The 24,202-nt window shown below is 38.7% G+C and overlaps 1 protein-coding gene across 5 annotated transcripts in view; it reads right to left on the bottom strand.

The window, feature by feature from the left end:
- OSBPL9 (oxysterol binding protein-like 9) overlaps positions 1–24,202 on the bottom strand; it is a 169,243-nt gene that overhangs the window by 120,675 nt on the left and 24,366 nt on the right. For 4 of the 5 annotated variants that reach the window (XM_011926261.1, XM_011926262.1, XM_011926263.1 and 1 more), the window contains exon 2: positions 14,093–14,143. The exons of the other annotated variant lie outside the window; for it this stretch is intronic. In XM_011926261.1, the coding sequence (XP_011781651.1) occupies positions 14,093–14,143 (51 nt within the window). The remainder of the gene's footprint in view (positions 1–14,092; positions 14,144–24,202) is intronic. 5 annotated transcript variants of the gene reach the window in all.

Genomic DNA, 24,202 nt, shown 5'->3' with positions numbered 1-24,202 from the left:
CAGGATGGTCTCGATCTCCTGACCTCGTGATCCGCCCGTCTCGGCCTCCCAAAGTGCTGGGATTACAGGCTTGAGCCACCGCGCCCGGCCGCAATTTCACTTTTTAAGGTCACTCCTCAAGCTCTATTTCTCACCATTTGTTAAACAAAAGCAAAATCCCACATCTCCCTCTAGCTACCACCTCCCCTCACATTGTTTTCAGAGAGGAGCTTTTTGAAAATTGGCTGTACCTTAACCTTTCATCCACTCCTGCAAGCCAGCTTCCTTCCTCTCACTGCACCAAACTTCTCTCTCACAGATCTCCAATGACCACATTACTACTCTAGTTTTGTTGTACAGAACTTCTCTGGAGGCCAGGTGCAGTGGCTCACGCCTGTAATCCTAGCACTTTGGGAGGCCGAGGAGGGTGGATCACCTGAGGTTAGGGGTTCGAGACCAGCCTGGTCAATATGTTGAAACCCCGTGTCTACTAAAAATACAAAAATCAGCCGGGCATGGTGGCGCATGCCTGTAATCCCAGCTACTCAGGAGGCTGAGGCAGCAGAATCACTTCAAGGCAGAGATTGCAGTGAGCCAAGATCGCACCACTGCACTCCAGCCTGGGTGACAGAGCGAGACTCTTAAAATAAATAAATAAATAAATACAAAATATTTCTCTGGAGCACCTGTTGCCCTGTTGCTGCTACAGAAACATTTCTCTCTGCATACTTTAGATAGTCTATATGGAAGAAAACATTACTTTCTGGGCCTTTGCACCTTCCCCTCTCTAACCAAAGGCTCTTTGAAGACTTGAACCTAGCTAAGTCTCCTACTTCAATCAGGTCTTGTCACGATCCTGAGTATTCTTCAATGTATATATGCACAATTGATCTGATGCTACGGTCTCTCAGTTTCTTGATTTGTTGAATGACTCAAATGAACTACATTGCTATTCTCCGTCAGTCATTTCCTATGACAAAAACCCTACACCCACACTGTCCAATACAATAGCCATTGGCCACACACTGGGTATTTAAGTTCTAATTAAAGTTAAGCAAAAATTTAAAATAAGTCCCTCAGGCTGGGTGCAGTGGCTCACGCCTGTAATCCCACCACTTTGGGAGGCCAAGGCTGGCAGATCACCTGAGGTCGGGAGTTCAAGACCAGTCTGACCAACATGGAGAAACCCCATCTCTACTAAAAATACAAAATTAGCTGGGCATCGTGGTGCATGCCTATAATCCCAGCTACTCGGGAGACTGAGGCAGGAGAATCGCTTGAACCCAGGAGTTGGAGGTTGCTGTGAACCGAGACTGCACCATAGCACTCCAGCCTGGGAAACAAGAGCGAAACTCTCTCTCAAAAATAAATAAATAAATAAAATAAGTCCCCAGTCACACTAGTCATATTTCAAATGTTCAACAGCCACTTGTGGCTGACTGTGAAACTGAACAGCACAAATACAGAACATTTTAATCATTGCAGAAAGTTCTGTTGGATAACACTGCCGTGAATCTTATCATCACAGAGCACTAAACCACAGTAAATAGTTAATGCTGCCAGCTATTGAACTGAACTCATTTTCATGAGTAAAGCATTATACTAAGCATTTTACACATACTATCTCATCTGAAAATAACACTACACTGAAATGTAACATATATACAAATCCTAAGCGTACAAGCTCAATGAACAGAAAAGCTCCCCTTGTAACACTTCCTAATCATTAACCCAACCCTCCATTCCAAAGATAAATACTATCCTTAGCTCTAATATATTAAATTAGTTTAGTCTTTGAACTTATTTATTTATTTATTTATTTATTTATTTTTGAGACAGAGTCTCACTCTGTTGCCAAGGTTGGACTGCAGTGGCCTGATCTCAGCTCACTGCAACCTCTGCCTCCCAGGCTCAAGGGATATTTGTGCCTCAGCTTCCCGAGTAACTGGGATTACAGGCATGCACCACCACACACTCAGTTAATTTTTGTATTTTCAGTAGAGACAGCATTCACCATGTTGACCAAGCTGGTCTCAAACTCCTGGCCTCAAGTGATCCACCCATCCCAGCCTCTCAAAGTGCTGAGATTACAGGTGTGAGTCATCATGCCTGGCCCTGTCTTTGAATTTTATACAAACGGACTCATACCACTTATTTTTCTTTGTGTCTGGCTTCTTTCATGCACCATGTTTGTAAGATTCATCCATACTGTTGCAAGAAACAGTAGTTTGTTCATTTTTATTGCTATATATATCATTCCTCTTAAAGATCCACAATTATCAATTCCATTGTGGATGGACATTTATGTTCTTTTCCATTTTACATTATTAGAATAAAGCTCCTATGAATATTCTTATTCATATCTGTTGTTATACATGTATTTATATTAAATACAGATCTAGGAGAGTAAATTTCCTTGGTCAGAGGATACGCATATATCAGTTTTAGGAGATACTATCAAACGGTCCTCAAAAGTGGTTGTGTCAACTATACTCCCATCAGCGGTATACGACAGTTTCAACTGTTCCACTAACTTTACTAACACTTTTTCACCTTAGTTATTCTCGGCAAGTAAGCAGTGACATTTCATACTGGTTTTAATTTCCACTTCCCTAATAACTGACAAGGTTATCTTTTCATGGTTTTTGACCATTTGAATATCCTCTTTTGTGAAATAGTTTGTTTCTTCTCCATTGACAAGACTGGACTATCTTTTTCTCATTACTTGTAGGAGTTCTTTCTACATCATGGGTATGAGCCCTTCAATGGTTATAAATTAAGCAAGTATCTACTTCTACTCTGTTGCTTGCTTTTGCACTCACATAATGATATCTTTTGATGAAGAATTCTTAACTTTAATGTAGTACAATGTATTGACTTTCCATTTTATAGCTCTGCTTTCTACATCTCCTTTAAGAAGTCTTTCCCAGTTCCAAAGCTATGAAAATATTCTCCTACATTATCTTCTGGAAGGCTTTACATTTGGATATCAGGTAGAGTAAGTCCTCCAATTTAAAAAAAATTTTTTAAATAAACATACATCATCAACATAGTCATAGCCAGCCATCCCCAAAGGGGCAGATGAAAGCAAATCACCATTTCTACTGGGTTCTGTATGTTGGCTGAGAAGGCAGGAATCACGAATGGATATTCTTGGTTCTTTATAAATTTTTAGTCAGCTACACACATTATATACACACACACACACACACACACACACAAACACTTGCCAGCATAATGACTCAAATGACTGGAAATAAACTGGGATTTGCCAGTCTAAATAAATAGACTGCCATTTATTTAGGCATTTTTTAATTTCAATAATGTTTATCATTTCCTGAGTAGAGGTCTCACTCATCTTTTGTTAATATTTATTCCTAAAAATTTGATGCCTTTTGATGCTATTATAAATGTTCTCCATTTCAAAAAATTCATGTTCTCATTGCCAGTTGTCAGTATATAGAAATATCATTGATTTTTATATAATAACTTTGTATCCGGTTATCTTGCTAGATTCAATTCTCAATTCTAATAGCTATATCTGTAGATTCTTTTGGATTTTCCATATGCTCAATTAAATTGCTGTGAATAATAGTCTTATTACTTCTACTCCAAGCCTTATACCTTATATGTCTTTTATTGCTTTATTCATTGGCTAGGACTCCCAACAACAAAAGCAGTCATTGGGTAAAAATTCTAAACCTTCCTGCTATGCCCTCCCACCCGAAGACTCACTTGCATCTAAACCCAGCGTGCTTCCTTTCCACTTATCATAATGAAAAAGGCATCCATTCTTCTATCTAAAACCCAGTCCTTCCACACTCATGCTCCATATCCCTGACAATTTTCAATCTCTGTCTCTCTCTTCCTGGTCTCTATTTCTCTTCTCCTCTCTCTCTCTCTTTCTCTCTTTTTCCCAACTGCATTTACACATACTCAAGACTCAAGTCTTTACACTCTTTAGCAACAGCCCTTCTCAATTCCATGTCCTCATCTAGCAGTTGGCTAGCCTCTCTCACTCCCTTTTAGTCAAGATTATTCAGCTGTCCAATCCTTAGTTTATAATTTATTTTAATCTTCCATTCCTTAAAGGATATGTTACCACATGAAGGTGACCTTTACACAAGGTGACCATATGACCTGGTTTGCCTGGAACAATCCTGGATTATTCCTGTTGTCCTGACTCAATAATGAATAGATTCCCCTTTCATTCTCAAGCACTTCTGGTTTAAGGGATGTGGTCACTCTCCGCCACAGCCTAGCCTACAAGGTCCTTAGTGATTTGCTCCATGCCTACCTCTCTATTCTATACTTAAATAGCTTCAGGTTTACCAATTGCCCCAAGTTCTCTCCTACCACCATTTTTTGCACATGTTCCCTCTGCCTGAGACATCCTTCCTCTCCCTTTATCTGGGTCTAGAGTACTTTTTTGTTTATATCTGGTACAGCAAAAATCCCTTTGATAATATATATATGAAATGGTATTCTGTTGTTAAGAGAAGTTATTTGTTATACTAACTCACAAAAAATCAATGTTTTTCTTTCAACTCCACTTTTATGACTCCCATTATGCCAACATAATAAACATATATATCTTTCAGTGACCTCTCATGATTTTTTTCTGAAGGTTTCCGATGGTCAACTTCTTAAAGTTCTATCAGTACTTGAGGTCACCAAGGTGCCTGTTGCTCCTGGGTCACACTATCAAGGCACCAAACAGAAACTAGAGCTACACAATCTTGTCCCACTGGAAGAATATGCTGACTTTCCCTCTTTTCCTTTTTTTTTTTCTATACACACAGACATACTTCAGACATGAATCATCATTCTGATGCCAAAGACAGAAAGATAGTTTTGCTCTCATGGCTTGAGGGGGAAAAAAAAGGAAAGAAACAGAATTCTGGCTATTGTGGGGCCAATCTCCCTTTGCAAAAAGAAGAGAAAAGTAGGCTGCTGAATTGGTTCCAAAGATAATTAAAAAGAATGATGACTCCTCTGGGACACAGATTGCTCATAGGCTCCTAAAAGGAATGTAGACAGTGCTAAGAATACACAGCATAGCTACTCCCATTATAACTCCACAACCACATACTTTTCATCACTCCTTAAATGACACTGGAAGTCTACTTACATTCACATGGTGCAATTAAATATGGTCCCTGAGATTTAGGCAGAACAGGTCATTACTCTTCTTTAGAGATTAAGAAACTGGGACTCAAGTTTAAAAAAATTTTTTTTTAAGTTTGCCAAAGGTCCAACAACTAAAAGGGAGAAGAATACTAGGTCTTGCAAACCCTGATTTAAAGCCTGTTCTTAACAGGACATGGTGACAGTAAACAATATTCACTAATTACTTCAACAAACTTATTAAATACCTATTCTGGGCCAAGAACAGTAACAGCCAGGGGATACAAAACATGTCTATGCCCTGGAGGAACATATGGTCTAGAGAGGAGTGAGAGAATCAATAATATAGAAAGGAGCAGAATGGCTTGAGGTTCAACCTGCTCACTAAAGAAGACGCTGCATGGAGGACCTACTTTAGCATCATTCATTCATTGACTCAACAAGTATTTATTGAATTTTTAGGCACTGTCCTAGGTGCCAGTAACAGATTGGTAAACAATTTGCTTTGCTTTCGCATTCAACATTTTACCTTCTTGTTCCCCCTTACACGAATTGAAAGTACGTAACTTGTCTACATTTTGAGTATTCTTTTGTCTTTTTTACTGATTGGTATGCATTTGGGGGGATTTTTTTGTCTTCTTTATTAATATGCAGGAGTTATTTATATATACACGGAATATTAATCCTTTGCCAATTAATGTAAGTATTTTCTCTTCTGTCCATGAGTTGTCTTTTCTCTTTTACTGCAGTATCTTTTTTTGTTCAAAGGTTTTAAATTCTGAATGTTGTCAAATCCACAAATATTTGCCATTGTGGTTTATGCTTTCTGCTCTATCTTGACATCATAAAGATATCACCTATGCTTTTTTTCTAAGTTTAAAATTTCATTTTATACCTCTTATACATCTGAAATTTGTTTTTGTGTATCACATTGAGTAAAGAGTAATATTCTTTTTTTCATATGGACACTCAATTGATCCAGCTTCATTTACAAAGTGATAATGTCTGATTTGTAATGCTCTATCATATACCAAATTTCCAGCTTATTCCAAGACCCAAATCCAAATGGTTCTGTTTTTCAGCTTTCTCTTCCATTCCACTAATCTATTTCTTTCTCTTATAACACCACCATACCATTTTAACTACCATAGTTTCATTTAAAAACCTTAATATCTGGAGCGGCAAGTCCAACACCTTATTCTTTAAAAATATCTCTCCCCTTTCCCAAATTTTAAATGACTTTTAGAATCACCTTGTCAAGTTCTTTGATAGCCTAATTTTGCTGATGTATACTTTTTTGAGAAATTATCCATTTTTCATGTAAGCTTTCAAATTTATTGGCAACACATATTTGTAGTAGCTTCCTGCCAATTTTTCATCTCTACTATTAAGTACTTTTCTCTCTTTTTTCCATTCTTAATATTATTTGTGCCTTTGTTTTTTTCCTCCCAATCTAACTGGGGTTTATTTTATTACTGTTCTCACAGAATCACAGTTCAGTTTGTTTATGCTCTCTACTGTTTATTTCCCATTTCATTAGTGTATTCTTTTTGTTATTTTCTTCTTTCTATTTCCTTTGCTATTACTTTTCTTTTCCTAATTTTAAAAATGTAATGCTTAGATCATTAATTCTCAATCTGTCTTGTAATATATTCATTTAAGATTATAAATCATAGGCTTCCATAGATGCAGTTTTAACATGTGGTTTTCTCATTATTGTTCAGATTTAGATATTTCACGATTTCTATTATGATTTCTACTTTCACCAGTGAATCATTCAGAAGTATGTGTCTGAGGTGGGTGGCTACTGTTTCGTCAAGGGCCCTTTAGAATTTCTAATTTATTCCATTGTTGTCAAAGAATGTTATCTATGTGATACTGTGTCTTTGGTATTCTCTTTTTCCATAATAATTTAATTTATTTTCTTAGTATTCTATGTCTGACATTAATTCTGTTTCCCAGCTTTCTTATGGTTAGCACTTGCCTGGAATATATTCTTGCATCACTTTCTCTTTCATTTAATTTTTAATTTGTAATTATGAAATAGTATAAACATTCATAAAATACAGCACTAATGACATCTACGTACCAATCACAGAGGTTAAATAGATGTTTACATCTTGCCCAAGGGAGGATATTTTCAATATTAAATTCATAGAGAAGGGAAAGAGCTTACAAAAAGGCTACTGAATTAACAAGAAAAGCCAGAATGAACAGAGTGACTTTTCACAGTGAAATGAGAAGACAATTGATAAAAGTTCTTACAGGATACAGATCCGAGGGAAAAAGGAAGACATTCTTAAGGTTATACAGTAACCTAAAACTAACACCTTATAGAATTGTGAAAAAAAAAAAAAAAAGTCATGGTATCAATGAAATAGGGCACTAACAGAAGTCATCACTGAAAATATTAATATTCTGTCATGGTGCACCACTGACCTCTCTCGTGATAGACTAAAAGAAAAGAGAATAGATAATGCATCCCTCAGGAAATCACATTCAATTCTGATACCTAGTACAACAGGTAAATGGAATACTCAGTTTCATTGGATGGACTAAAAGAGGGTTACTCTAAATCATATGTGGATTAATAGTTTTAAAAGATGTATAATACATTTACCATTAAAACTTTGTTTAATAAAATTCATTTTTCCTTGGTGATTCCTAAGGCCCTTTAGAATTCTTCAGCATCTGGGATTCATCTGTATTAACAGAAATTATGAATTACAAAAAAAAACTACCATTCATTTAGATCTTATCAAGCTCCAAACACTGTGTTTGAGTACTTTTCAAACTTTACTAACTAAATTTGGTGCTCACAATACTATGAGTAAATGGCATGATGCCTAGCCCACAGATATGGAAATTAGGGCTCAGAGCTGAAAAGTTGCCTCAAGTCACAATGCCAGAATATGGCAGAATCCAAATCTGAATTTCATTATATACATGCCCTGTATTTGTTTTTGCCACTACACTCTACTTTTTTTTTTTCTTTGAGACAGGGTCTTCCTCTGTTACCTAGGCTGGAGTGCAGCAGTATGATCTCAGCTCACTGCAGCCTTGACCTTCTGCACTCAAGTGATCCTCCCACCTCAGCCTCCCAAGTAGCTGGGACTAGAGGTGTAAGCCACTACAGCCAGCTAATTTTGTTCATTTTTTTTTTGTAGAGAAGAGGTCTCATTATGTTGCCCAGGCTGGTCTCAAACTGCTAAACTCAAGTGATCCTCCTGCCTCAGCCCCCCAAAGTGCTGGATTACAGGCATGAGCCACCAAGCCCGGGCCACACTGCCTCAAATGTTGTCATGTCTCCATTTTCCAGATATTATCTGAAAATGCCAATGTTTTCTTTTTGACTAGCATGGGAAGGGATCAGACCACAGGACCCAATCCACATTTTACTTCTTCATCAAGGAAAGGGCACCATCTAGTGGCACACACTTCGTAACCAACACAAAGAAAGTTTTTCACTTTTCTGCTTTCCTCCACTGGTTTTACACTGCCTTACAATAACTTAGGATATCTGAATTCACTCTTCTAGTCCAGAGGAATGGGAGCCTAGTAACATTAAGAATTGAACAGGGCTTTGAAATAAGACCCAAGTCCAATCTCAGATTCACCATTTCTATGTGACCTTGATAAGTTACTAAGAGTAGTTTGAGTCTCAGTCTCATCATCTGTAAAATGAAATATGAGCATTTACCTACCAGGGTTATGATGGGAATGTGTATGAAAATCATCTAGCACAGCACCTGATCTGGGTTTCCTCTATGGTTCCTTTCTCCATTCTCTTTTTATGTACCCTGTATTCACATAGGTGTTTTGCTTTGTTTTTTTAGAAAATATATCATACCACTGGCTCATATTATGTTTAAGATAAGTAACTCCCATAGTTCTTTTGTATGCAAACCATAGTAAAGGCAAATTTCCCAACATTTACTGATTATTTTTATAAATACATAAAATTAACAATAAGCATTTTTGAGTATTTATTATGTGCCAGGCAATTGTGACAGTGAATAAGAACTTATTATCCAAGTGGAGAAAACAGAAAAATTAACATGTAATACAATGTAACAAGTAATTTCACGGCTCTAAATTACAAATACAAAAAAGTAGGCCAGGCATGGTCGCTGGTGCCTGTAATTCCAATGCTTTGGGAGACTGGGTTAGGAGGACTGCCTGAGGCCGGGAGTTAGGAGACTGAATTAGGAAGACTGCCTAGACAACACAGTGAGATCTCGTCTCTTAAAAAAAAAAAAAAAAAAATTTTAATTAGCTGGGTGTGGTGGTGCACACCTGTAATCCTAGCTACTCAGGAAGTTGAGGCAGGAGGATTGCTTGAGGCCAGGAATTTGGGGATGTAGTGAGCTATAATTGCACTCCAGCCTGGGTGACAGAGCAAGATCCTGTCAAAAGTTGGGGGGAGAGCAAGGAGGGGGAGGAGAAGCAGGAGAGGGAGAAGGAAAAACAAAGTAGAGGATGGGGAAGAATTAAATCTGTTAGAAGTACGTGGATCAAAAAGGCTTCACAGATGAGGTAGCATTTGGAAAGTCTCTTAAGCAATGAGCTCATCAGATAGGGAGTGCAGAACTTCCATGATATAAGAAAAAAAAAGAGTCAGAAGCAATAAGGAATGAAGAAGCACAGTGAGGGAACAGGAAGAAACATAGCATGATTCAAATATAGGATGGGATGGATGGGGCACGGGCAAGATCAGTAGTGCAGTCAATGATAGCTCATTAAGCTCATTTGGAATCTAGATGTAGTGTCTATCACCACCATATTCATCATCATCATTGTCATCATCGTTGTCATCCATAGCAGTTACCATTTCCTATACCTACATAATTGCTAAGCCTCACAACAACCCTACCAGTTATATCATGGTATCCTCATAAAAGTTAAGAAATTTGCCCAATGTCAGAGTCAGTAAGGGAAGAGCTGAGTAAAATTCAGCCCCAGGTCTCTCTGATTGTTTCTACACCAGTAGTCCCTCTTGGTTACACAACATAATTACCTGGATAATCTGTTTAAAAATAAAGATTCGAGAACACTGCACTAAAGCAGCCTATCTAGAAGGCTGACTTGGTAACTGTATTGTAAACAAACCTTCCAGATATTTCTTGACGAAGAAGCGTCGGCAGTCTAATTTTTGGAAAATACCACAAAGCCTAGTAAAATGCACGTGTGCGCACACAGTGGGACAAACACACACATACACGCTTCTAAGTAATAAGTTCCATCTATGTGCCAGGACCTAATCCTCACAAAATTCTGCAAGAAGAGTATTATCTCCACCTTAAAGAAGAGGAAACTCAAGCTCAGGAAGCTTATGATAGCTTCCCTTTTCCAGTCAATAAAGCAATGGGATTCAAACATAGGTATATTGGTTCTTCTCTGTCATGCTGTGTAGTAGGCAGAATTTTAAGAATGACTCTCACAGACCCTTGCCCCTGTATAATCTCCTCCCCTTTAAATATGGATGAAAACTGTGAATATGATGATATCGCAGGAGTAATTATGTTATATTACATGGCAAAAGGGAGATTATCTGGTGGACCTAATCTGATATTATCACATGAGGTCTTTTAAAAGCAGAGCATTTTCTGCAGCTGATAGCAGAATGGGAAGTCAGAAAGATTCAGAGCACAAGAAGGATTCAATGCACATCACTGACATGAAGATAGAGGGGTCTAGGCCACGTGACCAAGAATATGTGTAGCCACTAGAAGCTGAAAGCAGAACACAACTGACAGCCAACAACAACAACAACAAACAAACAAACAAGAAAAACAGGGCCTCAGTTCTACAACCACAAGGAATTGAATTCTGCAAATGCCCTGAATGAACCTGGACAAGGACTCTTCTTTACAGCCTCCAGATAAGAGCCCAGCCCAGCCAACTCCTTGGTTTCAGTCACATGAGATCTTAAGCACAAAACCCAACTGAGATGTCTGACCTATAAAACTGAAATAAATGGGTGCTTTTATGTGTATGGTAAAACATACTAACATGAAATTTATTATTTTAACCATTTTTAAGTGTACAGTTCAGTGGCATTAAGGACATTCACATTGTTCATGATGTGATGATCACCATCATCACCATCCATCTCCAGAGTTTTTTCATCTTTCCAAACTGAAAACTCCATACTCATTAAACACTAAGTCCCCATATCCCCTACTCCTGAACCCTGGAAACCATCATTCTACTTTCTGTCTCTGATTTTGGCTACTCTAGGTATCCCACATAAGTGGAATCATACCATTTTTGTCTTTTTGTAACTGGCTTATTTCACTTAGTCTAGTGTCCTTAAGGTTCATCTATGTTGCAGCATGTGTCAGAATCTCCTTCCTTTATAAGACTGAATAATAATAATAATAATAGACTGTATTTATATACCACGTTTTTTATCCATTCATCAGTGGATGAACACTTGGATCCTTTCCACCTCTTGGCTGCTGTGAATATTGCAAATAATGCTTCTATGAACATGGATATGTAAGCATCTGTTTCAGTCCCTGCTTCCAATTCTTTTGGAAATATATATATAAACACATATATAAGTGGTTGTTTTTGAAGCCAATTCATTACCTTTAAAATTTGGTAAATAAAAGGAAATAATCAAGCACTCATCTTGCCTATTTTAACTGCACCACTGGGTAACCAAGTAATAGACGAAATGTCTCCTTATAAAATTATTTCTGATAAAAATTAAAACAAAATGATAGACTGTCATCATTTTGCAACCCTCAATGAGTTAATGGGTGTAGGCACTGAACGTCAATAGCTGCTAATATCAACAAAGGGCAAAAACTAGACATTATGTTCTTCCTACTAAAAGAACACACCACCACCTACAATCTTGCCAAAGGGATCAAACCTAAGTCTGATCCAGTCTCTGGATTCAGCTGCCAATTTGCAGCAAAAACAATGGACAGAGGAATATAGTGAACTGCACCACTGTTGCAATCAGTAAAATCTATACTATGGAAAATTCTTACAGGTCAAAGGGTCTGGATTCTTTTGTTTTTTTCTTTTTTTTTTTTTTTGTCAGACAGGGTCTCAGGGTCTCACTCTGTCCCCCAGGCTGGAAGGCAGGGGCACAATTACGGCTCACTACAACCTTGACTTCCTGGGCTCAAGCAATCCTCCTGCCTCAGCCTCTCAAGTAGCTGGGACTATAAGCATGTGTCACCACATCCAGATAATTTTTTTAAATTTTTTGTAGAGATGGGGATCTCACTATGTTTCCCAGGCTGGTCTCAAACTACTGGGCTCAAATGATCCTCCGCCTCGCTTGGCCTCCCAGTGTTGGGATTAAAGGCGTGAGCTACAGCACCCAGTTGCTCCAGATTCTTCAAAAGACAAATTGTAAACAAAAGACATCAAGTTAAATAAATAGGTAAGAAAACTATAGGACTTAGGGATGCACATTTGGGTAAAAAATTTATAACCAAATACAGGAAGTGATTACTTTAGGAGACACATAAGGGTGTAATTTATTTAACTGGGGCATGTGGACAGGCTTCAGGTAGAGCTGGCAAAATTCTATTTCTTAAGGTGGTAGTTAGAAGGGTTAACAATTAATTAAGCTATATTTAAAAGCAAAAACAAAAAAAGACAGACAAAACCAGTGGATTAACTGTAACAATGAGACAGTGGCCTAAATCCAGATGGAATTCAACTGCAGTGCTCTCTCAAGACAGTTCTGCCAAAGTCTCACTACTGAACCTATCTCAAGCCAAAAGAGCAGTTAATACCAGACTGACTGGTGACTGAGGTCAACAGCAAGTGCTTAGAAAAGTAATTACACGAAGCAGACAAAAGAGAAACCAAAGGAAAATTTTAGGGAAAAATCTTTGTGCTATCACATATATACCATCTGTTTGAAACAGGCCTGTCTCACTTCCATCCTGCAAATCTCCCATACCTACTCCTATCTCAGTGCCAGGATTTTTCTATTATAATTTGGTGTCTTTCTCAGCATTAGTTCCCAATTCTATCAAGGACTGTTAATAATGGCAATAATATGTTTACCAAATATATTCACATCTTGAAAAGCAAGGATGCAGAAAAAAAAGATGGAAGAAAGAAGTCAACAGGGTCCTGAAGAAAAGGCTCCTAGAAGCTGAGTAACCTAGTTATGATAGAAGCGACTTTTCTTCATATACAATGGAATATTAGAAACTGTATCCCTAGCCATGCATTCTTGCCTTTACTTATTTGAACAATGGTGGAAATTGAAAGCAGCATGAAGCTATAGGTACGCACTGTTAGGGAGCCACTAGCCACATGTGGCTATTGATCCCCTTCTCTGAAGTACAGCTAGTCCTAATTGAGATGTACCCTTTGTGTAAAAGACACACTGGATTTTGAATAGTTAGTATGGAAAAAAAGATTGTAAAATATCTTAATAATTTTTTATTAATTATATGTTCAAATAATAATATTTCAGATATATTGACCTAGACAAAACATTAATTTTGCCTGTTTCTTTTTTCTTTTGAAATGTGGCTTACTAGAAAATCTTAAATTATAGATGCAGCTAACATTGTATTTCTACTGGACAGCACTGCTATATATACCATGATTAAAAGTGCTGAATAGGAAAAACAAAGCAGCAGCAGCTAACAGTTGGGATTTTTCCATTTTTTCTACTGTTAATATACCACCAACACTATAACTCATTTAATTTCCAGCCCTTGTCTCTTGTCTGTAAAGTAGAGGTTTAAGAAAATCAGTACATGCATTAAGTCATAAACACAACATTGAATCATGGGTCAAAATAACTGATTTCTAGTCCTGGTTCTGATACTGACTAGCAGTTAGTTGGAGAAATCACATTTTCTCTCTGAGACTTAGATACCTGCCCCTACAATTACGTAAGGAAGCTAAACTAAATTTAGACTTCCATAATTCTATCAGAATATAATTTTCTTCTTTCTGTCAAAATTGATTTTCATAAAAATGAATAAATACTCACTCTGAGTCTAACACATCCTCTGCGAGAGCCTCTCATCATTTTGTCCTTGGACTAAAAGAAAAACAAAGCATTCAATGAATAAAACATTAACAGACTGGTAAATTGTTTTTAGAATCATCTGGGGAATAAAAGGACAAGATTTACAGTAATACCCATCCCTTCTGCCAACTCCCCTTCCAAAAAGAAATTACTTATGGGCAGGAAAATACACAGATTTTAAATGAAAATGTCATACAGTCTATATAAATTAACCTAATCATAGAAATTTACACATACCTTTAATGTAACATATATTACATCATTATTTTCATTTCTTCTTCATTCCCTTAAGTACGAGTGTTTCTCATACTTTAGGGAGTCAGAGAATCACCTAGAAGGCTAAGAATCACCTGGAGATTTAAGAATCACTCCCAGATGATTATTTTTGTTTGTTTGTTTTGTTTTGAGATGGAGTCTCGCTCTGTCGCCAGGGCTGGAGTGCAATGGTGCAATCTTGGCTCACTGCAACCTCCGCCACCTGGGTTCAAGCGATTCTCCTGCCTCAGCCTCCAGAGTAGCTGGGAATACAGGCGCCCGCCACCACGCTCAGCTAATTTTTGTGTTTTTAGTAGCAACGGGGTTTCACCATGTTGGCCAGGCTGGTCTCGAACTCCTGACCTCTGGTGATCCACCCACCTTGGCTTCCCAAAGTGCTAGGATTACAAGCATGAGCCACTGCACCCGGCTGCCCCCAGATAATTCTGACAAAGGCAAACAGAAGACCATACCTCAAGAAGTATTGCTTTAGCTTTACCTCTGCAATTCCCTGGGTAACATTTTTGCTTCTGTGACTTCTCATCCAATGTCCCTCAGTTCGGAATTTTCTTGACCCAAATGCTCTGCCTCGTTGTCATTCCAATTACCTTAGCTCTGTCTGATTTAGATTTCCACCCTGGGCTCCCAGAGTCTTCTGTGTGTTCCCCTGTTGTGGTATGCATCACCCTGTGTTATAATCGCTGGTTTACTTCACCCACAAGACTACACACTCCTTAGGGGGTAGGAACTGTATCTGACTTATGCCTCAGAACAGTGTCTGGTACATATCAGGTGCTCAAAAAACATTTACTGATGAAATGCAACTTAACCTTTCTGTGTCCCTTACTAAACTGAGCCAAGCAAAGCCTATGTTATATAAAAGTGCTATGTTTACATTCAGTAAATATTCCTAACAGTAAATTAGTCATGTGCAATACATCAAAGTAACACCTCAAATAATGGAAGTTGAACAAATACTTAATACTTGAACAACTGGTATTTTCCTGTACTCCACCTGTGTGAGAAAGCAGCAAAACAAGCTAATATTGTATGATTATGTTTTAAAGATGATTATCCCGCTTGAAACCATAGATGCCCTATATCCAAAGTCTTCAGCCGTAAAACTCATGTTCAGAAGTGACTACTGAGATACTAAAGAGAGTATTCTTTTTGTTCTACCTATAAATATCAGGACTCATATATTTTAGGAAAAAAATTTCTCAACACTAAGCAGAATTGAAAAGAGTTCTTTACTAATAACACAGTTAGTGAAAGAAAACAGTTGATGAAAACATTCCTTAAGCATTTAGTAGCCCTTTTACTGTACCCTATACTTATCTTCCCTTCAAAAGTGTAAAGGAAATACACAAAAATAATAATTAGATCTGAAAATCCCTGATGAGGTTAGAATGCAAAATTAACCCAAAAAAGGTAAGAACTAATATATTCAACCTTGATACTCTTCTACTATAACACAATTTTTTAAATAAAATTACAGTAAACAGAAAAAAGGCAAGACAGGTCCCAGTGGTAATACAACTATTAGGGTTACAAATTTAAAAACACTAAGAGGGCCAATCATAATCCTAATCTTTTCCTAATTTCCTAACCTAGCACTTTCGGAGTCCGAGGCAAGAGGGTCGCTTGGGCTCAGGAGTTCAAGATCAGCCTGGGCAACTTGACAAAACTCTATCTCTACAAAAACTACAAAATATTAGCTAGGTGTGGTGGTACACACCTATAGTCCCAGCTCTCAGGAAGCTGAGAGGTGGGAGGACTGCTTGAGCCCAGGAGGTCAAGGCTGCAGTGAGCCATGACAACACCTGGGCAACAGAGCACTCTAACCTAGGCAACAGAGCAAGACCCTTTTTCCAACAACAAAAAAGAAAACACTAAGAGAGATAACTGAAAATAATTAAAACAAATACAACTAGGAAATCATCACACAAATCCAGAATGTGTGACATTCTACAAAACAATTGGCTTAGATTCTTGCAAAATATAAAAAAGATTAACACGTAAACAATTGTAATAGAGCAAAAATAAGTGTTGTGGACTCCAGAAGGTTCCTTCCTGTCAAGGAAAAAGATGAGGGAAGGAAGCCAAACTGAAACGATCAGGTTTCAAGTTTCAACCTGGGGCTTTAAAAAAGAAAGAAAGAAAAAAGAAATCTGATAAAAAGAGAGGGAAGGTAGTGGGGGGAAAGGCCATTCCAAGACAAGGGAATAGCATCAGCAAAGGCACAGATGTAGAAAACTTTACTTTCCTATTCATAGGAGAGTAGATGTATAGACAAGAGCACAGGGTGCAGAGAGGAACTTATAGATAAGACTGAAGCCCAGGAACAGTGGCTCACGCCTGTAATCTCAACACTTTGGGAGGCCGAGGTGGGCAGGAGTTCAAGGCCAGCCTGGCAAACATGGTGAAACTCTATCTCTACTAAAAAAACAAAAATTAGCTGGGCATGGTGGTGCACGCCTGTAATCCCAGCTACTTGGGAGGCTGAAGTAGGAGAATCCCTCCCTTGAGCCTGGGAGGCGGAGGTTGCAGTGAGCCGAGATGGCGCTGCTGCACTCCATCCTGGGCAACAAAGTGAGACTGTTTCAAAAAAGTTAAAATTAAACATTTAAAAAAATGAGGCTGAAAAGAAGATTACGGGGACCAGATCCTGAAGGGTCTGAAAAAAACATGGAGTTAAGGAAATTTAACTTTATTCAATAGTTAATGGGAGCTACTAAAGAGGGCAATAGCATTCTTAAAGGTGTGTTTTAGAAAAATAACACTGTTAAATATTAGGACTTGGAGAAAGGGATAATAGCAACATTAATAATAACAATAACAGAAGCAGCAGATTCTCACTCATTGCTCCCCCTTATGTAACAGGCACTTTATATACAGTAAACCTTACAAGCTTTTGCATGGTAAGAATAATTCCTATATTACAAATGAAAGTACACTAGGGATATCAAGTAAGTTACCCAGTGTTACATATGTAAAATGTGGCTGAGTTGCACAGTTGGAAATGCCTGTCCTGCAAATCATTCTCCCAGACCTTAACTGAGCTCTAATAGCATCAAATTCTCCTCTTTCACAATAGCACAGGGCCCTCTCCCTCACTCTCCCCACTCAGCTTTAATGTGGGGCTATAGGGAAGCTGGTGTGACTGCTTCCACCAGACACAGCCTTTTCTGACAAAGGAAGCTGACCAATCACAGGACCCACTACCCCACAGGGCAGGTAAGAGTCATCTCCCATGAAGTTTTTCAACCAGGGTGAAGGGAAGAGCTCCTTCCCATCTGTTCTTGAAGCTGTGAGGTACAGAAGCCACTCCTCCTGTGCCTTCTATGTGAAGAAAGCAAGCCTACACAGCAAGAGAAGCAGAGAGATGAGGAGGAAAGTCCCAGCTGCCAGCGATCTTCAGCTACATCCTAGTCTAAAGCAAATCTGTCTAAGCCAATGCCATTCACCAAATATTAGGTTATTTCTGATGAATCCTAGCAGCTTCTGGTAATGACAGAAAGGTAGCTGACATAACGCCAGCAATCTTCCTACTGAGTGTTACCTTACCAATGTTCTGAAACCTGCTAACAAATGTCCTTTTTTAAGCGAATTGGCACAAATAGATATGTGGTCTACAGCCCAGTAACTGTCACTCTCTCTGCCTCCAGCTACAAGGCCCAGTACCTTAAAAAAGGACCACTCTGAAATGAATGCTACAGTCTTTTCAGCTGGATGACAAAACAGGATTACCCCCATGAAGTAGAAATATCAAACTCATATGTTCTACTCCAAAGGGGTTCTTGGGCTACTCCTGAGCTCAAGCAATCCACCTGCCTCGGCCTCCCAAAGTGCTGGGATTACAGGTACGTGCCACTGTGAATGGCCAAAAGTTGGTTCTTTAAAAAATCAGCAAAATTGATAAATCATTAGCTAGACTGACCAAGGAAAAAGAAGGGGATTCAAAGTACTAAAATCAGGAATGAAAGAAAAAAAACATTATTACCAATCTTACAAAAACAAAAATACTCTAAGGAAATACAATGAACAACAAATTAGATGAAACCAACAAATTCCAAGAAAGATATAAACTGTCAACACTGACTAAACAAAAAACAGAAAATCTGAATAGACATAAAATAAGTAAAAAGACTGAATTAGTAATCAAAAAACTTCTCACAAAGAAAAGTCCAGGCCCAGATAGTGAGTTCTATCAAATATTTAAAGAATTAATGACACACCTTCACAAACTCTTCCAAAATATAGAAGAGGGAACACTTTCCAATTTTTTCTATAAAGTTAGTATTATTCTAATACCAAAACCAGAAAAAAAAAAAATCATAGGGAAAAAACAGTATCTATTTCTAATACAGATGCAAAAATTCTCAACAAAATACTAGCGAACCAAATCCAGCAACATATAAAAAGGATTATATACTATGACCAAGTGGGATTTATCCCAAGAATACAAGGTTGAGTCAATGTATAAGAAATAAGAATCAATATAATAAACCATATTAATAAAATAAAGAACAAAAATCACATGATCATCTCAAAAGACACAGAAAAGATACTTTTAAAAAATCTAACACCACTTCATGATTAAAAAACCACTCAACAAACTAGAAACAGAAGGGAACTTCTTCAACTTAGTAAGGGGCATCTATGAAAACCCCACAGGTAACCTCATACGTAATGAAGAAGAATTAAAAGCTTTATACCTAAGAACAAGACAAAAATGTCTTATCTTGCCACTCCTACTCAACACTGTACTAGAGGTACTAGCCAGAGAAATCAGACAAGAAAAAGAAATAAAGGCATCTAGATTAGAAAGGAAGAGCTTAAAGTATCTCTATTTGAAGAAGACATAACCTTACATATAAAAAAGCCTTACATATAGAAAGACAGAACCTTACATATAGAAAATCCTAGGGGGCTGGGCACAGTAGATCACACCTGTAATTCTAGCACTTTGGGAGGCTGAGGCAGGTGGATCACTTGAGGTCAGGGGTTCAAGACCAGCCTGGCCAACATAGTGAAACCCCATGTCTACTAAAAACACAAAAATTAGCTGGGAGTGGTGGGTGCCTGTAGTCCCAGCTACTCAGGAGGCTGAGGCTAGAGAATCGCTTGAACCCAGGAGGTTGTAGTGAGCCGAGACTGCGCCACTGCACTCCAGCCTAGGCCACAGAGCAAAACTCCATCTCAAAAACAAAAAACAACAACAAAAAAGAAAATCCTAAGGAATCCACACCAAAAACAAACTATTAGAGTTAATAAATGGGCTCGCCAAAGTTTCAAACACAAATTCAACAACAAAGATTAACTGTATTTCTATACTTTTAGATTTAAAAAATTTGGAGATATAACTAAGAAAATTCCATTTATAATAGCATCAAAAGGCAAAATACTTAGTAATAAATTTAATAAAAGAAGCATAAGACTTGTACACTTAAAACTACAAAACACCATAAGGAAATTAAAGAAGACCTAAATAAAAAGAAAGACACCTCATGCTCTTAGATTGAAAGACTTAATGTTGTTAAGATGGCAGTACTCCCAAAATTGATTTACAGATTGAATATAATCCCTATCAAAATCCCAACTACTATTTTCTGTTGTAGAAATTGATAAGATGATGCTAAAATTCAGTGGTTATGCAAGGGACCCAGAATAGCCAGAACAATCTTCAAAAAAAGAACAAAATTGGAGGACTCACACTTCTCAATTCCAAAATGTAATACAAAACCATAGTAATAATAGACACTGTGGTACTGACATTAGGATATGCATAGGATCAATGGAATAGAGTTGGAAGTATAGAAATAAACCCATACATACAAAATCAAGTGATTTTTTTTTTTACAAGAGTGCCAAGACTATCCAGCAGGGAATAGTCTTTCCAACAAATGATGCTTAAACCATATGTAAAAGAATGAAGCTGGATACCACCCTATGCAATATAAAAAAGTTAATTCAAAATGGATCCAATACCTAAATTTAAAGGGTAAAACTATTAAGTTTTTAGATAAAAATGTAGGTACAAATCTTCGTGACCTTGGAATCAGCAATGATCACATGATACCAAAAGCACAAGCAACAAAAGAAACATTAATAAACTGGACATCATGAAAATTAAAAACATTTGTACTTCAAAGAACACTATCATGCTGAGGCAGGAGGATCCCCTGAGCCCAAGAGTTTGAGGTTATGAAGAGCTATAATCATGCCACTGCACCACAGCCTGGGCAACAGAATGAGACCCTGTCTTTAAAAAACAAACAAACAAAAAACACTATCAAGACAGTGAAAAGACAAACCAAAGAATGGGAGAAAATATTTGCATATCATATATATCTGGGTACGAGTGTAGTATCGAGAATATACAGAGAACTCATACAACCCAACAATAAAAAGACAACCCAATTTAAAAATGGGCAAAGGATATGAACAGATATTTTGCCTAAGAAAACCAAGTTAAGAAGATAGTTTCAGCTGGTGATAAGTGTTAAGAAAATAAAGGAGGGTGATTGTCTTAGTGCATCTTGTGCTACTATAACAGAATACCAGAGACTGCATAATTTATAACAGAAATTTATTTTCTCACAGTTTTAAGGGGCTGGGAATTCCAAAATCCAAGCACCAGCATCTGGTGAGAGTCTTCTTATTTATCACAGAGCACAGGGTGGAAAGGCAAAGAGCACAAGTGAGCGAGTCCTTTTTGTGATGGTGTTGATCTGTTCACGAGGGGACTGCCTAAACACTTTCCATTAGCCCCCACTTCCCAACACTGTCGCAGTGTTGCAGTTAAGTTTCCAACACAGGAATGCCGGGGGACACATTTAAATTAGAGCAGTGACGATCAGAAAGTTATTTTTGGGAAAGGAGGTTCTACTTTAACTTAAGTAGCTTGAAAAAACTCTTCAAGGAGTTGACACAAGAACTGAGATTTGAATTAGAGGACCCAGTGAAGTGAAGAATCTGAGGGCAAAGTCCCAGGCAGAGGGAAGAGCAGGAAATGATTCCTCAGTAGACTTGCTCTCCCATCTCAGCAAGGGCTATTTCACATTTTTTCCACTCTCTCCCTCAGCACATCTCCACCTGGCTTTCTCACAAGCATTTAAAACTCAACATGGGCTGGGCGCGGTGGCTCACGCCTATAATCCCTGCACTCTGGGAAGTCAAGGCGAATGGATCACGTGAAGTCGGGAGTTCGAGACCAGCCTGGCCAACACGGTGAAACCCCATCTCTACTAAATATACCAAAATTAGCTGGGTATGGTGGCACACGCCTGTAATCCCAGCTACTAGGGAGGCTGAGGCAGCAAGAATTGCTTGAACCTGGGAGGCAGAGGTTGCAGTGAGCCAAGATTGCACCACTACACTCCAGCCTGGGCAAACAGAGCGAGACTCTGTCTCAAAAACAAAACAAAACTCAACATGTATAAAACTAACTCATGATCCTGTCTCTCTTCCATCCAATCAATCAAAGTCCCCTCATTTCTGTCTCATAACAACTCTCAAATCTTCTTTCATGAGGTCATAATTGAAAAAGAAAACAAACTCTCAAAGCCTTCCATTTAACCTCATCTCTACTATCAACCACCCCAATCCAGCCCTCTACAATACATCCCAATATTGTATCACCTTCTTTTTTTTTTTTTTTAGACAAGGTCTCTGTTGCCCAGGCTGGAGTGCACTGGCACAATTTTGGGTCACTGTAACCTCTGCCTCCCAGGCTCAAGTGTTCCTCCCACCTCAGCCTCCTGAGTAGCTGGGACTACAGGCACGTGCCACCACACCCAGCTAATTTTTTTTTTCCTTGTAGAGAAGGGGTTTCACCTTGTTGCCCAAACTGGTCTCAAACACCTGGGCTCAAGCAATCCACCCACCTCAGCCTCCCAAAGTGCTGGGATTACAGGAGTGAGCCACTGTACCCAGCCTGTATCACCTTCTAATTCTTTTCTATCTCTTCTTCCTCTCCTCCAATCCTTTCTCCACACAGGAGCCAGGAGTCTTTTCTTTTTTTTTTTTGAGACGGAGTCTCGCTCTGTCGCCCAGGCTGGAGTGCAGTGGCCGGATCTCAGCTCACTGCAAGTTCCGCCTCCCGGGTTTACGCCATTCTCCTGCCTCAGCCTCCATTCTCCAGCCTCAGCCTCCCGAGTAGCTGGGACTATAGGCGCCCGCCACCTAGCCCGGCTAGTTTTTTTTTTTTTTTTTTTGTATTTTTTAGTAGAGACAGGGTTTCACCGTGTTAGCCAGGATGGTCTCGATCTCCTGACCTCGTGATCTGCCCGTCTCGGCCTCCCAAAGCACTGGGATTACAGGCTTGAGCCACCGCGCACGGCCGCCAGGAGTCTTTTCAAACCATGAATCTGATCAGGTTACTTCTTCGATTGAAAAACAAAACAAGCAAGCAAGCCAAAAAAAAAAAAAGAAGTACTTCATGGTTCTATATTGCACTTAAAACAAAATGCACATTTATTAATTTGCTCTCTACAGAGACCCTGCTTGGCCTGGCTCTAGCCTACCTCAAAAGACCCCATCATCCCTGGACCCCAGCCACACTAATCTTTCAGTTCCCTGAACCAGCCAATCACTTTCTCTCCTAAGGACTTTTACACGGATTGTTCTCATTGCCTGAAGTGCCTTTACTCATCTACCCTCACTCCTTTTACTGGCTGATTCCTACTTAACCTCAGTTCCCTAAGAAGGGAAGCTTTACCTGAACCTCTAGAGCAGATTACCCTTCACTGCTAACAAGGGTATAATAAAACGCTTTTTTCCCCATAATACTGTGGGAAAAGAAAATCCTATGGGTTTGAGTGTGTCCCCCAAAAGTTCATGTGTTAGAAATCTAATCCCTCCGTCCTCATGAATAGATTAACGAAGACTGTCCTCCTTGATGGATTAATGTCACTATCACAGGAGTGTGCTCTTTATTGACGGAATGACTTTGTTGTAAAAGCAATTTCCCTCACCTCTCCTGCTCTAGCTCTCTCACCACGTGATGCCCTCCACCATGTTATGAAGCAGCAAGAAGACACTATGCTCTTCCAGCTGCTAGAACCATGAGCCAAAATAAACTTCTTTCCTTTATAAATTATCCAGTCTGTGGTATTCTGTTATAGCAACAGAAAATAGACTAAGACATAAAATGTCCATGGATTTCTCAGTGTTCTTCTAAAAAGCTCTAGGGTCCTGGCAACATTTCTGCATGCCATAAGGATTAGATCTTTTGGTTTCAACTGGTCTGGAAGGGTAATAAAACCCTCTCTAATTTCCCAGAGAAGTTTGAAAAGTTACAGCCTGGAACAGTTCCCCAGGCTAAGCTTCCAAGGTGCTAATAAAAGAGGTACAGCTATGTCCCTAGATATTTGTGTGTAAAAAGAGATAAAACTCCAGATATGCCAAAGGGTTGGAGTTAGGATTTAGGCTTATTACCTTTCCTAAGTGACCCTTTCATGAGGGGAGTGGGACAGTTGCCTATTTCCCCTTCATAGGAGAGAAAAATAATTTTTCCTTGTCCCCCACCTACAGAGTGTCTGGCTACTCATGTAGGACAATTGACCTGGCTTTTATAGCGTCACCCTAGGGATAAGGACTAGGGAAAAAGCAGGCCAACACATTTATTATTATGAAATGTCTCTGACCCAGAATACCTTGTGTGCATTCATAAAATTAATAAAGATGGCCAGGCGCGGTGGCTCAAGCCTGTAATCCCAGCACTTTGGGAGGCCGAGACCGGCGGATCACGAGGTCAGGAGATCGAGACCATCCTGGCTAAAACGGTGAAACCCCGTCTCTACTAAAAAATAC

Source organism: Colobus angolensis, unplaced genomic scaffold (genome assembly GCF_000951035.1).
Source record: "Colobus angolensis palliatus isolate OR3802 unplaced genomic scaffold, Cang.pa_1.0 Scaffold68, whole genome shotgun sequence".
Taxonomy (NCBI): domain Eukaryota; kingdom Metazoa; phylum Chordata; class Mammalia; order Primates; family Cercopithecidae; genus Colobus; species Colobus angolensis.
This window is presented reverse-complemented; position numbering and strand designations above follow the sequence as displayed.